The 17275-nt window shown below is 41.8% G+C and overlaps 1 protein-coding gene across 10 annotated transcripts in view; it reads right to left on the bottom strand.

Moving 5' to 3' along the window:
- The window catches only part of TAF1 (TATA-box binding protein associated factor 1), a 40616-nt gene that overhangs the window by 21561 nt on the left and 1780 nt on the right, over positions 1-17275 (bottom strand). For 4 of the 10 annotated variants that reach the window (XR_013957496.1, XM_080624440.1, XM_080624438.1 and 1 more), the window contains exons 4-22: positions 16756-16896; positions 16068-16309; positions 13787-14005; positions 13132-13353; positions 12742-12943; positions 11280-11396; positions 10693-10860; positions 9016-9143; positions 8808-8915; positions 7780-7953; positions 7501-7674; positions 7312-7416; positions 4286-4486; positions 3280-3421; positions 1992-2122; positions 1351-1431; positions 801-950; positions 526-645; positions 175-350 (exon numbers count right to left, since the gene is read on the bottom strand). Coding sequence is in view for 9 of the 10 variants with exons in the window: in XM_080624440.1 (XP_080480566.1) it covers positions 175-350; positions 526-645; positions 801-950; positions 1351-1431; positions 1992-2122; positions 3280-3421; positions 4286-4486; positions 7312-7416; positions 7501-7674; positions 7780-7953; positions 8808-8915; positions 9016-9143; positions 10693-10860; positions 11280-11396; positions 12742-12943; positions 13132-13353; positions 13787-14005; positions 16068-16309; positions 16756-16896 (3001 nt within the window). In the remaining variant the exon portion in view is untranslated. Of the gene's footprint in view, positions 1-174; positions 351-525; positions 646-800; positions 951-1350; positions 1432-1991; positions 2123-3279; positions 3422-4285; positions 4487-7311; positions 7417-7500; positions 7675-7779; positions 7954-8807; positions 8916-9015; positions 9144-10692; positions 10861-11279; positions 11397-12741; positions 12944-13131; positions 13354-13786; positions 14006-16067; positions 16310-16630; positions 16700-16755; positions 16897-17275 lie in introns of those variants that run through there. The other 6 variants (XM_080624445.1, XM_080624439.1, XM_080624441.1 and 3 more) reach the window with 5 other exon arrangements.

Raw genomic sequence — 17275 nt, 5'->3', positions numbered from 1 at the left:
AGTTGCTATTAACAGCCAAAGTCCTCTTTCTCAGTGCTATATTTTGTGGGCCCAACCAGCCAAACGAATATCTATACCACTACATATCAGTAAGCCCCAGGCATACACAGTGCTGGACTTTCAAGATGGGGACAGGGTGGGGCTCAAGGCTGTAAACATCAGATAAGAACTTACTTATTTTGTAAATCAAAGATGCGCTGACACTCTTCTTTGTACCTCTCCTGATGTTCTGCTACAGAAAACCGAGAACCCCGTGCAAATTTGCTCATAGGACCTTCCCCTGAACGAGCCTGCTCTGTAGACATTGTACGTACCACATCAATCACTTCCCACCGGGACAGCTTCTTTATCTGCAAAGAGGAAGACACACTAGAAATGACTTTAGAGACAAATGAGAGAGCTGACTGTGGATTTCAACCCATTTCCACCCAAGGTCAGAGCAGAAATGGACACATTCTTTCCACTATCAGCTGCTGAATCTGTTAGTGAAGAGAACTCTGTAACCTGCTCCAGGTCCATGCTTACCTCCTCTTCAGGCACTCCAAATTTACGCAAAAGCTGTTTGGCGTTTTTGAGAGAAAGTCGGCGCAGATCAGCATCTGTCCCAGTCACTGTCTTTTTCACTGGCTGAGGTTCTTTATCATCCTGCTCAGAGAAAGATAATTATTATTAATGTCATCAATTAAGTCTTTTCTAGGCTCATCTGATATTTTCTGTTCCTGGTGCCCCATATTTACTCCATTTCTCCCACATGACTTTCCAGTTATTGCCTCATGTCCAACCCAACCTTGGGGCTATACCTTCTGCTGAGTTGGCTTGTTTGGAATCTTCACATAAGAAAATCCTTCACCACAACCAGTAGGATCTGCTACACCAGTCACTTCAAGTAGGCACTTGCCCTTCATAGCAGCAATGAAAGCTCGTGTGGTGTTCCATGGAGCTGTGCGCACCTGCCAGCAAGAAACATGTCCTCACAATTCTACTACCATACATGAATTCCAAGCTTTTTATTTTGGATTCTTCCAATCATACTGAGAACTGTTCAACTGACATAATGAGGGTGAATTCCACTTCCTGATCCTTTGGCTGCCTTGATAAAACCTCTATGAACAACCAAATGCTAGATACCTCACAAAAGGCATTTAAGGCAAAAAGCCTAGTCCTGAAAGGACCTGGCAAGAAAGATTCCCAAACACAGGTATAAGCTTGGCAGCAAATTTCTCAAAAAAGTCAGAAGAACATTTGATCTACTGAGTCCGACTTAAAGTATGTCCTTTAAAGGCCTCATTTCTTTCCTGCCATGTAGATTTATACATTGGCATGCATGCTCATGCATCACCCTGACAGTACCTCATCATCAATCTTCATTTGGAAATCTTCTTCATTCTCCTCTTCTGGTGCAAAGAAGGATTTCTCCCCATAACCTGCATCCTGAAGAGAAATATTAGGGAAAAATGCGAACCAAAAGTCTTAGAAAGGTTACTGGAGAGAGAACTGAGGTATATTATGAATCTCCTGTGGAGGATTGTCATGCTGAACAAACACAACATCGACAGTTGTTCACAGGATTCACTGCAACCCACAGTATCACAGATGATGCTGTGCAAACTGCCCAGTATTTTGACAAGCTACATAACTAAATACTGCACCCACCATCAAAAAAAAAAAAAATTGTCTTTCACAGCCCCATACTGGTTACTTTCTGTTGTAGAGCTCCATGTAGTACCATAGGCCCTTTCTCATATCTTTCTTTTGCTACCTTTTAGCATAGCTAATTCAGTATCTAAATAACAGGTGGTAAGAATGTCTCTCTCTTTAAGATCTTAACTTCCTTTTTACACAGCAGAAAACCTAGCAAGCTGTGCAGTACTCAGGGGCCTAATATGCCTACTTTATAGCAAAATTAGTTTTAGGCAGAAGGTGTTACCTAGCCTCAGCCTTCCAGAACTACTTGGCAGTAACTTCTCTTACAGCCTATAAGGAGCATTTACCTTCAGTCGCTGCTCAGCTGCAATCATGCTGTAATAAGCACAGCACTGTTCTGGGGATACCATTGCTCTGATCTCTTCTTCTGTTGGCAATCTGAAATCTGGCTTTAAAACCCACCAATTTGAGTCCATCCCTGAAAAAGGCACAGATCAAACACCGAGTAGTTTCCCACAAATGTTGGATGCCATCATAATTCTAACCGTATTTCAAGATTTGTATCCTGCTACAATGCTGGCAAGAGGAGCAAGTGTGACAAATCCATGACACTCAGACCACTGAAAGCAAGAGGTGTTTTTGTTCTGCATTTGTACAACCAATACTCCTAACTCTGTCCCTATTTTATCAACAAACTGTCGTATATTCATGCATATTCAGTGTAGAAACTGCATTCCAAAAGCATTTAATCTACCTTTCACTTTCTCAAACTACTTTTCCCCATGAACAACCTTTGTATTACCACCTGTTTATCATTATGTATATACAAAAAGCTCATATAATCACAGAATGGCTTGAGCTGGGAGGGACCTGAAACCTCATCCAGTTCCAACTCCCTGCCACGGGCAGGGACATCTTCCACTGGAGCAGCTTGCTCCAAGCCCCTGTGTCCAACCTGGCCTTGAACACTGCCAGGGATGGGGCAGCCACAGCTTCTCTGGGCACCCTGGGCCAGTGCCTCAGCACCCTCACAGGGAAGAACTTCTGCCTAAGAGCTCATCTCAATCTCCCTTCTGGCAGTTTAAGGCCATTCCCCCTTTTCCTGTCCCTTGCAAAAAGTCCCTCCCCAGATTTCTTGTAGGGCCCCTTTAGGTATTAGAAGAGAAGTCAGAACTCAGGCTCTCAGAGCACTGTTAGACCCAAGAAGAAGGGAAAAGCTTCTAGTGGCATTTTTTGCCTGCAAACACAACATAGCCATGTACAGAGGGAAGAAAATGTGTATGTGGTGGTGTCGTCCATTGTTACTTCAGGAGTAAATCATTGCCCAAATGGGAAAAAAAAAGTCTAGACTGTAGTCATGTTTCACCACCAAGCACAGCTGTGCCAAAAAGAAGTACACATTTATAAAAATGGGAACAACAACAACAAAAAAAACCCCTATCAGATTACTTAAATTCTTCAAATAGATGTTTTCAGAAATTGTTTATCAGGAGGAGGTTTTCACAGAATCACAGAATGATTTGGGTTGGAAGAGACTTCAGAAGTCATCTAGTCCAAACCCCCTATAACGAACGAGCAGGGACAAGAAACTCCAAAAGCAGCAAAGAATGGCTGGCCACCACATGAGATCTTTACCTGTGCGTTTGAAATCAGCACAAAGCTTTAGCCGCTTCCGGATGCTGCTCTCCGAGTGGGAGGGAAAGGCCTTCTTGATATCTTCCATGCGAATTCTCCGAGGACGGTCTCTGCTTTTCCAGAAGAGGCGATAAATAAACACCTGCAAAACAAGACTCATCTGTGATGTCTGAAGAAAGAATGCAACAAACTGGCAGACAGCACAGACAATGCTGTTTATAATGACTACTTCAGACTTCCTACTTAAGACCCCTTTTTTCTTGAGAATTTACTTAGTAAAGTTTTCCAAGCCACATTATCTGCTTCAGGTTCAGCTATTTGTGAGAATCAGATGAGGAAAAAAAAGTTGTTTTGAAATTCTGTGGTAAATTAGAAATATTCATGCTTTGGTACAGAAACTTGAACTCTGAGTACAGCAGGGATTTTATCACTCTGCAAGTACCTCTTGAGTTATAATTCTGAATTAAGCTGACAATAAGTTACTTGAAGTGTTTTCAAAAATCTAAATTTGTAGATATTTATTTGAATGGTCACTGACAGTCCCAAAGCTTAGCTATCTCAGGATCTACGAAATCAACAAAAACCTGTGAAGCAACTCTAATTATGTCGAAAAAGAGAAAAGAACCTGCAAAAAATCCCTTATTGCCTCTCAGTAACACTCAAGGAACTGTCATTTTATCTGGCATAATCACTTCAAAGTTCATTCTAATTTCTTCAGTTTCCTAGACCTTATATAATTGTATAACATTTTATTTTAGCCTCTACCATATACTTATCAGATAGGATGCAAATAAACAGAGGAAGCATGCTATATATCATTGCTTATATGACAATCAAAATGATCTGTATGGTTAACCTCCAATTCTTATCGTGCTCTCACCTCACAGCAACAAAAAGAAAGGGCAATGAACATCTCAGGGCAAAGCTGTCGACATGAAACCCATGCCTATGTCATGGGCTTTCTCCAAAGACCCCTCAGATCTTCAGACTGCCTCTTTTCACATACCTGCAGAAAATCTCTGATGTGGGTGTTAGCTCGTTTAGAGTTGGGACCAGGTACTTCATAAAGTGGGCACTCCTGACCAACTACAAAAATATCCACTAATTCTCGAACATAATAGCCTTGTCGCGTCCGGATAATCAGGAAATCGGTTTCAGGCATCTTATGTAGATAGATAGGCGCCCGGAAAAGGTTGTTTTCAAATGCCTAATCAGAGAAACAAATCAAAGTTTGAAAGTCAGGTATCGATAAAATTTCCTGTAACTCAACAAAAAAGATCTTCACAATAAACAACAGTCATTTCAATGGTACAGCCTCATTCGTACCACAACGTACATAGGTGCACAGTCATAACATTCCTTCATTATGCAGAGAATAACCAAGGAAGCACAAAAGCATAACAAAACCTAGAACAAATGCAGAAAGAGTTTGAAGGACTCTTTTGACTAACCTTTAAGGAAGCACTTTAAAAGGGACAGAAAGAACACACAAAGAGCTCCAGCCACACTGCCCAAATCACAGAAGGCAAGGGCTGGGACTGGGAGAACGAAGAACTGCCTGCTGTAGAAGATCAGGTTCAAGATCATCTAAGGAACCTGAAGGTGCTCAAGACCATGGGACCTGACAAGATGCATCCATGCATCCCAGGGGAACTGGGGAATGTAGATGTCAAGTCATTATCCATCATATTTAAGAAGTCATGGCAGTCTGGTGAAACTCCTGGAAAAGGGGAAATACAACTGCCACATTTAAAAGGGAAACAAGAAAGACCCAGGGAACTACAGACCAGTCAGTCTCACCTTGGTGACCGGCAAGATCATGGAGCAGATCCTCCTAGAAACCATACTAAGGCACATGGACAACAAGGAAGTGATTGGTGACAGCTAACATGGCTTCACTAAGGGCAGACTGTGCCTGACAAATTTGTATAAGGGAAGAGCAACTGACATCATCTACCTGGACTTGTGCAAGGCATTTGACATTGTCCCACACAACATCCTTGTCTCTAAACTGTAGAGACATAGATTTGATGGATGGACCACTCAGTGGATAAGGAATTGGCTGGATGGTTGCACTCATAGAGTTGTGCTCAACAGCTCGATGTCCAAGTAGAGACGAGTGATGAGTGGTGCTGTCGACATGCTGGAGGGAAGGGATGGGATCCAGAAGGACCAGGACAGGCTGTAGAGGTGGAACCGTGAGAACCTCATGATGTTCAGTAAGGCCAAGTGCATGGTCCTGCCCCTGGGTTGGGCCAACCCCCAGCACAAACACAGGCTGGGGGAGACTGGATGGAGCAGCCTGAAGAGGTGTTGGGTAAGGAGAAGCTCCCCATGACCTGACTTGAGTGTGTCCTTGAGACCAGAACCCTCCCTGTGCTGGGCTGCACTCCCAAAGTGTGAGCAGCAGTTCAGGGAGGGGATCCTGCCCCTCTGCTGTGCTCTGGGGAGACCCCCCCTGCAGTCCTGATTCAGCTCTGGGGCAACAGCACCAGAAGGATGTTGAGTTGCTGGAGCAAGTCCAGAGGAGGTCACAGAGATGCTGCGAGGGCTGGAGCAGCTCTGCCGTGGAGCCAGGCTGACAGATCTGGGCTGGTGCAGCCTGGAGAAGACTCCTTAAGGGAAGACCTTAGAGCAGCTCCAGTGCCTAAAGGGGCTGCAGGAAACCTGGAGAGGGGCTTTGGACAAGGGTCTGTAGGGACAGGACAAGGGGAATGGCTTTAACCTGCCAGAGGGGAGACTGAGATGAGCTCTTAGGCAGAAGCTCTTCCCTGTGAGGGTGCTGAGGCGCTGGCCCAGGGTGCCCAGAGAAGCTGTGGCTGCCCCATCCCTGGCAGTGTTCAAGGCCAGGTTGGACACAGGGGCTTGGAGCAACCTTCCAACCAAAATCATTCTATGATTCTACAATGATTCTATGATATGCAGAAGAACACTATAACCACAGAAACCAGTCCAGGGGACACACACACAGCTGGGAATGGGAGAAGGCACAGAAGCTAGGACTGAAGACTTTGCTCAGGAATGGAGGTTGTGAGAACCTAACCAGAAAAGCAGAGAGCAGCAAAGTTCAGCATTTAAAGGTAAGAAAGTTTGAACTAGCACCAAGGAGGCACTAGACTGAGTGGAACTGGAAAGACCATCCTTTTATAAGGGGTTTTCTCTACCTGTAGGGCTTCCACTAGCCTTACCCACTTCTACTCTCTCACACAACCTTCATCTACATTGCAAAGCTTTCCTGAGATGGCCCTTGGCCTCACTTCAAGCTTTCCAGAAGTCCTGTTTTATCCAAATGAAGTCTTCTCAGGCTTGAACCACTAGTATTGCCAGTTCTGTGATGAATCTCTAATATCAACCTTCAACTTACTTTTTTTCCTGCATGGACAGAATTCTTACTGCAGCAAGAGCAGCTAGCATTACATGATATTTTTACGTTTATCATGAATTTTGTAAGCAGGTGATCTTTACAATATTCTTAATTCCTCTCCTAATCTCAGCTGTATTTCAGCAACAGAGGAATGCTCATAAAAGCAGAAGTCTATAAACCTGACTAGTAACTGGCATCCAGCAGACAACTAGTAGTGCAATTCTCAGAAAGTACACGTAAGATTTTGCTCATTCAAGCCAGACCACGACAAATCCGTGTTTTTTATATCCTCCAACACCTAGGTTTTCTATACCTTCCCAACATTCAAGCAGCTTTGACCTTCCACTCAGTCCTCTCGTAACAGTATTTATAATACCATTCCAAAGCAAAGCAGCAAAGATTCACTTCCTGCAATTCCTATCGTTCCTACAACAGTTTAAAAAAACCCCACATGCAACAGAGATTAAAAAAAAAAAAAAAAAACAAACCAAATCACAAACCAAGAACTGAATTATTATCAGTAAACAAAAAGACAAACTGGAAAGGAAACTGAATCTGAGGTTCTTTGGAAGTTCAGCATTATTTGTGATTCAATAAACAGGGCACAAAACATTCTGCCTATTACTCCATGTTAATCTTTTCTGTCTTCTTATGCTTGCTTTTCTTACCTGCAGTAACTGGCCTGGATGCAGAGAACCCAGGAATGGAGAAGTGTGACAATAAACAGTCTCTCCATATTTGCAATCTGGAGCTCCAGGATCTTTGCCAGGTTTCTGCAATGTGCAACGAAGGTGCAGTGAGCATTCAGCAAGAGGCAGAAGAAAATCACTGTCCAACAGTAAAACCTGCATACTCACCCTTTTGTAGTAATTTTTAATCTTTGTTGCCATGCCAACCTGCATCATTAAAGGGGCATTTTCTTCACTGTATTCGGCAAGGATGAGATCTCCATCCTTGCCAGTTAGGTCCTGTGGTGTGCGCATGAAGAACATTTCACCCCCACCAGAAGCCTGACGCTCTTGCTCTCTCATCTGTGCTAGTGAAAAAAACCAATGTTAAGAAAACAGCACATCAAACAGATCTGCTGTGCAAATAGAGCCACAGCAGACTTCAGACACAGAGAAAAATAACTGTACCTTGGCTTTCTTTTTTATGTGCTTCAGTAGAGGTTGCACAGCATGAGGCCCTGGCTGGGATAAGGCACCAAAAGAGTATTTCTTCAGGGGAGGCCGATGAAACTGTCGGAGCTTCATAGGACCCATATGGGTGGGAAAGAATGGCTGGCGAAGTTCCACTGCTGGGATAGAGTGCTAACACAGGAACAAAATGTGCAGTAAGACTGAGATCTATCATCTCAAAACCAAGATCATCCTACTAACCCTTATATGACAGAACCTGATAATATTTTTAGGTCTGCTAGCAGTGAGGCTAGTGCATTGAGATTCATCTATCATCATGTCGCCTTTTGACAGAAAGTGATTAGTCCATATATAAATCTTTCCTTTCCATACAGAGACAACAGTATTTTTAGTATTTCAAATGATACTCAAAAAGAAGATTCTTTAATTAACTAGAAGCATGCAAAGGCATTATCCCTACCAGTGGGAAAGAAGTGCATTTAGAATTACATAAATTTTTCCTATTAAAGAAGAGGCTGGAATTAGATGAGGTTTTAGAAGGGGTCACTTAATACCACATTGAAGGAGGAAAAAAATACTACATCTTCAGTCAAGGCTAGTGAGCAGTGCTTCAAATTCATCATTATCTTAATTATTTTTATAATATCTAGATTAAAACACCACTAGTAGCAGGTGTACAGCCTCACCTCTTGAATATTTGCACCACATTCCGCTTTCTTACTACTGCTTCAGAAAGAACAGCACCCCAGAAAGACAGACCATACAAATGTGTGGCAAATATGACACAGCAAGACTCAGTACCTAAACCACAGTTTGATGGGGCAATCAAGAAAAGTTAGTTCAAACTCCTTAATCTTTTAGTTAAACAACATTAAAAATCTCATGAACACTTAACTGACCTGCTGTAATCTAAATTCTGGTTTTCTACAAATCCTAAGTCTCACTCTTTCTAACTCTCAGCTAGAAATCTCCTATCAAGACATTCTATCTATTTCTCACTCTATAGCAAATACTACTATGACTACCTGAATGATGTTGCCTCCGAAAGTTCCTCGAAGGCCCTGCTGTTTGGGGTAGTAAAACTCATCGTTGGACAGGTTCCAGGGATCTTTCACCTCTGGCTGAGACATGTTCTAATTCAATTTTGAAACACAGAGGGAGACACGTCAGAAAGAAAAAAATTGCCCCTCCCACATCATTCCCAACCTGCAAAGTGCTAAAGCTTATGCTGACCTGCTGTGGTTCTTCCTTAATGACACCTGTTTTTCCCAACAGGATTCGACTCTTCTTTAGAGAAGATTCTTTCTTGTTCTCCTTGGATGGAGAGTTCGAAGTCATTTCTTCCTTTTCATCAGGAATTTCTAAAAACACAAGCAATCACACTGCAGGGTACTCACCCTGGGGTACAGAAAACATGGATTTGTTATTTCCCACAACCTCCTCCTGAGCTGCAGCTTGATCCAGACATTTTTGCCTTTATGTTCAGTTTCCAAGTTGACTGCCCTCCTGCACTCCTCCTTCTTTTCCTCCATGCTGGTTAATATGAAACATGCTCAACAAACAGAGAAAAGCTCCATGCTTAAATCTCTACCTTACTTTCTTCAGCAGTGAGTAGATTTGAGTGGGAAGAGAATATTGTGGGGATTGGTTGGGCTATCCTCTGCTCAACACAAAATTTACCAATAAACTAATCATTAAAAGTACAAGAAATAGCCAACAGTTCTGCCAAGGTTATTCTACAGTTGAGAGTCAAGGCAACAGGAGTGCCAACGCTGCTTCCCAACTACGTGTACTAATAATCCTTTTCTTCCCCACATATATAAAACACAAAAGTGAGTCTGAATCCAAAGATAATATGGAGTTGAACCCAAAAGGGATTCCTGAAAAATTCCAAGTAGCATGAATTTTAAGTTAGCAATTTGTGAAGCATGGACTTTCCAAGTACAGTTTTCACCCAAGATTCAGGGCCCAGTGACATGGGCTTGGTAAACACTAACATACATATATATACATACATCTTTCTGTCAGTTCGCCTTTTCCCTTCCTTCACATTTTCTTAAATTTCAATCTTGCAAATGAGTACGAGTCTGTCTTTAATAATCTCAAGTTAAGAGTGATTTTCAAGGTTGCTGGCTAGCGCCAAAACATTCCAATCAATAAATACAGAAATTCTTAGACCTGGCCCACTTTCCTGAGGAAGGAAATGCAACCCAGGCCATACAAAAGTGTAGCAAGATATGCTTATCCTTAAATTACATAAGGCTGCTTGAAGACTGATAATCTAAAGAGACATCTAAGAGAAAGTGGTGATTTTAGTGTCCAAAGAAGAGAAAAATCTCTCCAGCTTGCAGCAATACAAGCAGGGAATACTTTCAAATCAAACTTCAGGAATTTTGACTAAGTTTGTAGCAGCAACAAGAATGCTAACAGATATTATGCAAAGTCATTGCTCCCATGTGCCATTACCGTAGCCTGAAAGAGGCTTAAGGAGTCTGTTTCTTCAGGCTTCGAATACAAGCCATGTTTTAGAATAGCATGGGCTAATTTGTGGTTTACTTCTCCACCTTCCCTCTTCAAACCAACAAGCATGAAAGTAAAATTAACTCAGTTGCTTCTAAAACACACCAAGGGTCAGATTAATCATGTTAAAATTAAGTTTCAGGGCATTATAAGTTCTACTCTGTTGTTACTGCTTCTAACTTGGGAGCTGAAAGTATATATGACACCAGCTACTAGCATCGTCTTCTGCTGTAGCCTTTGATTACCTGCAAAACATCTTCAAAAGCTAGAACAAAGAAAGACCGTAAGTATTGCCCCAATCCATTTATCTCCATTACCCTGTGACTATAAATCCTTTCTTCCACTTGTCTTTTCCCATTTGAGCCAAATTTATGGATGCCATAAACATACCTAGAATTATGTTTTCATCATTTGGATCAAGTGTTAAGACAGGAGGATCCAAGTAGGTTTCCATTGCCTGATCATCCCAGATGATATTGTCTTCCCAACGGCCATATACTAACTCTTCATTATCAATTGGGAAAATAGAGTACCAGGTCTTGTCTTCATCCACAGAAACTGAAACAATCATAAGGTAGAATCCTTAAGAGTTTTACACACTGCCTTGGCAGATAACCATTTCAGAACTCATCTCCACATCTTATTCTCTCATCCTTCCCCATCTTTCAGGGCTTCCTGAGCCAAGATCTCTAAAAGGTAAAAGAAAACTCTCAGAAGCAAAAAGGAAGCAGAGCCCCAAGTCTCAGCTTTACCAGCCGTTTGAGATTTTGCTTCACTGAAACACAGAGAATCTCCCAAAATTAAATATGGCCTCTAACAGGTTACAAAGAAAACAAGTATCCCTTTTATCTATACCTTGTTGCCAAAAAAATGACCCTGCTATTGCACAAAACACAAGTCTGTGTAATACAAGTCTGTATACAAAAACATGTGTCACATGCACCTATTCATAGGCCAAAGATTGACATCCTTATTACCTTGCTGTTCAGGGATTTGCTTTTCTTTGCCCTTTGCTATACCTAGGACTCCTGCTACATTTGGTTTCTGTACTAGTGGAATTGGAGGATTGAGCAAAGAGCCACTGCGGTTCAAACCTAGAGAAAAGGAAAACAAAAGTAAAGTGAGCTTGAGTGGGAGGGTTAGGGGGAATTGCACTGTCTTAAATCAGAACATGAGGGTTGCATGGAGAGCGATGTCTAGGCTGAAACAGGATGGGCCTACTGCTCATATCACAGAGTGTCAATGTGTCATTAATATGGGTAAGACTTCATAGAATCACAGAACAGTATGATTTGGAAGCGAACTTAAAGATCATCTAGCTCCAACTCTGCCATGGGCAGGGACACTGACTTACAAAACACATTCACCCACAGCTTACTGAAGTCTGCAGCCTCTTCGAAGTTACGTTTGGCTTGCTTTGCATAAGCAGCATGACAATAGATAACATGCATTTCTACATGGTCCCTATAAAAGTGAAAGGCCTTAAGCAGACAGTTGCCATTGACAGAACTGTTGTTCTGGCCTCCGGCAGAGAAGTCTTATGTCACCGTCACAGAAAAAAGGATGATCAAGCAGACCTCAACGAATCGTTCTGTGGAAGCAGCTCCTCCCAGGGCAGACCAACTCACCTATGCTCCCATGTGGCTTATGTCACCTAATACTTCTAGAAAGCATGAGATGTAACACACATGAAGAGACCAACCATGTTTAACATGTTACTGTAGCTTTTGATGGGACTCAAGCACAGCAAGCCCAGGCCTGAATAGCGAAGGCACAACTGTGCTGAAACAAAAATTGCTACAAAAAGCTATCTCCAATTCACCTACCCCACTCCGTGTCTTGTATTCATAGCTGAACAGTAAAGAATTGATACTAGTACCCAATAAAGATCTGACATTCCCATCAGTTTTTCCTTGTGGAAGCAGGGTAAGATGTAACAGATGATAAGCATTCATTCTACACAAGCAATTTAAATTTCAAATCCATCTCTATCTAAGAGAAGTCTAAGGCTTGCAAGAACTGTTACTTCCTATCTAGAAAAAAAACAGAGTATCATTATTAATTCAGAGTAAACTTCAGAAGATTTTTTACACAATTCTTCCAGCTAGAAAAAAAAAAAGGCAACTATATGAAAAAAATTCCATTGTCCTATAAACGGCAGACATCCTAAGTGCGGCACTATTTGATACCAGTGTAGGTGGATCTAGCATCTGGTATTCCCCATGGTGAGAAGAAAGCCATAGTTGATACTCCCTTTAACAGAAAGGACCTACTCTGTTCTTCGAAAGAGAGCAAGAGTCCCAAAATTCTTAGCAGAGCTGTGATTTTCAAAAAAAAACATTCCCTGACAGGAAGAATTATGTTCTTTATTTGAGATTAAATCATGCAATGGGTCAGCTCAACTACAGCAAGTACAGTTCGTATCAGATCACCAGTTACCTTGTTGGGCATTGTATGCAGTAGCATTTCTAGTCATGCTGGATGGCAACCAGCCTGCCAGACTTGCTCGCTGTGTCTTAGTCCCTTTGTGCTTGACATCTTCTCCGTTCCAGATAACATCATCCTCCCATTGGAGCTGTGTCACCATAAGAAAGTGCTCATCAGCTAGCAGATCATCCTTCTCATCCATCAACCTTGCATCCTGGAAGGAAAGAATAATTGTTTGAAGACCTGCACTGACTCTTCTTTCAAACTAAAGGAGAAAGAATAAAAAAGTTTCAATTTTGCACAGTGCACAACCATCCACTGGCCCATCACCAAGCTCTCATTGTGCAGCAGTCTCCTGTGCCACAAAAATCTCCACACCTTCCCCTACAGTTCCCCTCTCACCTCCTCATCTGCATGGCCTTTAGTTTCCTCCTCCTCCTTCTTCTCTTTCAGCTTGAAACCATAATCAAATCCACTGCCATCTTCAGGGATCCCCAGCATATCATACCAGAGCTGTGCTGGCCCATAGCGCCATTCTGCCACTTTCGGCTTGGTATCTGTTATTTTGTCTGTATCACCAGCTGACTGGGAAAATTTTGATTCCACAGGTGCCATCATGGTAATCTGAAGCACACCAAAGGAGGGAATGGTTACACTACTGGTCTAAGTGTTAGTAAGAGGTTTCTTCCTTCCAAGTTTCCAAGCTTACTCTCGGGACAGAAAAGTATCTCTAAGAATTGCTTTTCCATACTTACTAGCTGCCTTAAGAATGTTCTGCAATTAGACTTCCAAGAACACAGAGATTTCTTCTTGATACAAAGAGGATAAACTCTCCTACTGATCCTGTACCACAGATGCAGCCTTCTCAGTAAGAAGCAATCATCTGAAGTCACTGACTAGTATCTGTAGAAGAGCTTCTGCAAAGCTGGAATACAAGCCAACCCTGTCCTCCAGTTTTACTTTGGAAGAAAAGCTCTTTATTCTAAAAGTTGCTGTCCAATCCACTGCTACCCCCCAGAGCCAGCTGGAGACCCTCTCTAAGTCTCAGATATCCCACCTCATCATCTGAAAGGCACTGCTCAGGAGGGGGAGGAGCAGCAAACTCATATTCCCAAGGAGATTTTCCTTCCATTCCACTCTCAACTACAACTTCACCCTCCTGTATTTGCATTTCTTGTGCCAACTCCCGATGTTTCTTCTTGCGTTTCCTTCGGGCACTACGCCAAACCGATGGAACATTCTTTCCAGGGCCAAAGAGACGCAGGAAACGCAGTACCTAGATTAGGAAAAAAACAAGAGTCAGAGAAGAAAAAAACCACTGTAGAATGCTTGTCTGTCTTTTCCTCGCCTGAAAAACAGTAATGAGAAAGAGCACTCTTAAAATTCAGAAGCTTGGCCTGTACCACAACCACAACCCCCAATGCAATCAACAAGCTCTTGGTTACACTTGAAAAAAGTTTCTGATCTGTTTGATGGATCCTTTCTTTTCAAAAAGATTTATTCTTAATTTCAGACACAAATCCAACAGATGCAAGAAAGTCTGCCTTTACATAGTGAGCTTGTGGTAAGATGCCACATGGAAATAATTATTTTCATTTTGAGCAATCCATAACCTTGAAAAAGACACATGAAGATTCAAGAAGAGTTGACAAAATTATTAGCAAAAGAGACAAAGCCAGAAGACAGTTATAGAAGCAGAGATTTCTTAAGCAGCCAGATAACAACAAATACCACGGTCCAGAAAGAGTACACTCATTTTTATTTCCATCGTAACAGAGGTCCCCTACAAGCATACTTCATACCTCCAGCACCCACACTAATAACAATTACAAACTTCCTCTTCTGTTTCTAGTCAATTATGGTTGCAGGTTTTCAAGCACTGACAATTGTTTCTTCAGAGCACTCTCATGAAGACTGAAAGCATTACTCACAAACTAACTGAAAAAACAGAGATTTGTAAGAAGATATCCTATTAATGTTCCCTGTTAATCTGTTACGATAATTCCCAAAGGGAATAATGTTTATACAGCCACTCTGTCCATCTCTGCCCACATCTATGTTATCCTTCTTCTCAAAACTCCCCCAGATTACTTCTGAACCCTCTGGCCAAGACAAAGGGCAAAGATCTCAGACACAGGCAAGCTGCTAACAGTTTAAATCAAGCACAAAAGTCTGCTTCTCCACCTGCTATTTTAAGTGGTTTCATCAAGAAAAACTGCTACATTAACATATACATTCTCAGACATCAGCCCATCCTCATAGCAAAATAGAGAGGATTTCAGGCTTTGCCAGCTCTAGTGCTCATGACTTAATTATGGAAAGTGCTCAGCATTAACAGCTTGCACTGATTTCTACACCCATTGGGCATGTTCAGCACCAAGCCAGTCCCTGACATAATGTAATATGTTGAGCAGCAAAGAAATGAGCACAACAACTGATGAAAAATTTACTAACACAGGGAACACCAAATTTGCAAAAGCCAAGGGAGCATTCAGAAGGCTAACTTCTGTGCTAGTCTCACCTAGATTTTTGATAGACAGAGGCTAGCTAAATCATTAAAACATGCCATTTAATTATGCAAGCTACTCAGCTGTTTAAACAAAGGCTGTGATAGAGGCACCCAATGAAACCAAGTTATCCTGGCTCCCAACCATCTGTTTGGCAACTGTAAGCACGTCTTTATTCTCCTTCCCCTCCTACCTTTCCTCTCGATACCTTTAAAAATTTCAAAATAATTACTGAAATACATCCACTACATTTACTATTTGGTATCATTTAGGAAAGTATCGTAATGAATTTGCTTTGTGCAAGAAATGATCATTCTTTCAGCCAGCTTGTTACCGTGGTTATTTCTGATCCACAATCCAAGCAGTTACAAGGGAGGATTAAATAAAGGATACAGATCACAAATGTGCTCTTTTAGAAAGAGCAGACCAGGTTCAGGACAGCATGAAAGGAGGAGCAAGTATTTGCCAGGAAAAAAAAGAAAGCAGACAGATTAGCATTATGGTTTTTAATCATCTGGCAAAAGTATTCTCTACTAACTCAAAAAAACAATTTTCAAAGATAAAGATACCTGTGCTATGGTCTTACAGAACTGCAAAATACTATTTCACACCCTGATTTACATGATGCTTTCTAAGAGGCTCCTCCAAATGGCAGGAAAAGCATTGCATATTAAGCAGTCTGGAAACAGCAGCACACAGAAAGTAAAGACAGCACTGAGGTGAGCAAGAACATCTACATGATTACTTACTACAGAGCCTTAATACTGTATGATGCATATTTAGAGGGCTTACGTGATACAGTTTCTGTCACTTTCACATTTCTTACAATACCTTGCCTGGTCGAAATTCCGGGAAGAGCTCTGTAACACTTGGCAACTGTTTGGTAGCATCTCGCTGCATGATTCCTGCAAGAGGAAGTGTGAGTTTGCCTTCCTTGGATTCTGCCTGCCTGGCTTCTTGAGGTCCCATCTCTGACTCAGAATCAGAGCTGCTGCTGAAATCCACCTTGTCGGAGGCAGCAGAGGAAGGAGCAATGATGGAGGGCAAAATGATACCGTCTCCATCTTCAGATACTACAATAGAACAAGCACCTTATAAACAAACAGGTTTCCTCCCTGTCCCCTAATACAACCCCATAATGCCACAACTACTGTTTTTATACCAAGGTATGCAAAAATTAAGCCTCTGCAGGTGTTATCAGTACCATTCTGGTTTAACCTTGCATTTTATCCTAAGCGTTCCAGGTGCATTTCCCAGCCACAACTGAGAGGATGAGATAAAAAAAAAAGCAGTTTCATTGTCAGTATCAGTATTTTATCAATCACTGGAAATAAAATATTTCACCTTACATTTCAGACAATCCTTTACCATCGCATATCAGGATGAAAACCCACCTTTAGATGAAGTCTGCAGACTGAATTCTGATGACATGTGGTGCTTGCTGCAGAATGAACTGCTGCACATCAGTGTTTGCTTCCTTCAGATATTCACATTGCCAGAGAGAGGAAGAACCACTCACCAGCTGCAGCTGTGTCCTTTTCATCTTCTTTCTTTCCAGATACTGGAGGTGGCGGTGGTGGTGGCATCAACTTGGAATCAATATCTTCACAGTCAGCATCATAATCATCCTCATCTTCATCTAACCAGTCAGGAGACAAGACTGCATATTAAACAGACAATAAAAAGGAACCAGGCATCCTTCCCATTGATACTATCTTATACCTGTCTCAATCTGATGAGCATGTATTCCCTTACTGAGGAGACCATCCTCATTTTGTAAGAAGATGCAGAACTCTCACAAGTTCAGCTTTCTGCACATACTCATTTGCAAGATTGAAGCTTGAGAAAGAATGCGAAGGAAGGGAAAAGGCAAACTGACAGAAAGACGACTGAAGCACTTAGCATATATATGTATATTATGCTATCACTTCCCTTATTCACGCTTTGCAAAGCAAATAAAGCTGCAAAGAATCAAGAAAAATGTAGTAAAAATGTGGTTAAAAAGTCCTAATCAGCTTTACATCCCACTAACCACAACA

The sequence above is a fragment of the Psittacula echo genome (assembly GCF_963264785.1).
Source record: "Psittacula echo genome assembly, chromosome: 8".
Classification (NCBI taxonomy): domain Eukaryota; kingdom Metazoa; phylum Chordata; class Aves; order Psittaciformes; family Psittacidae; genus Psittacula; species Psittacula echo.
This window is presented reverse-complemented; position numbering and strand designations above follow the sequence as displayed.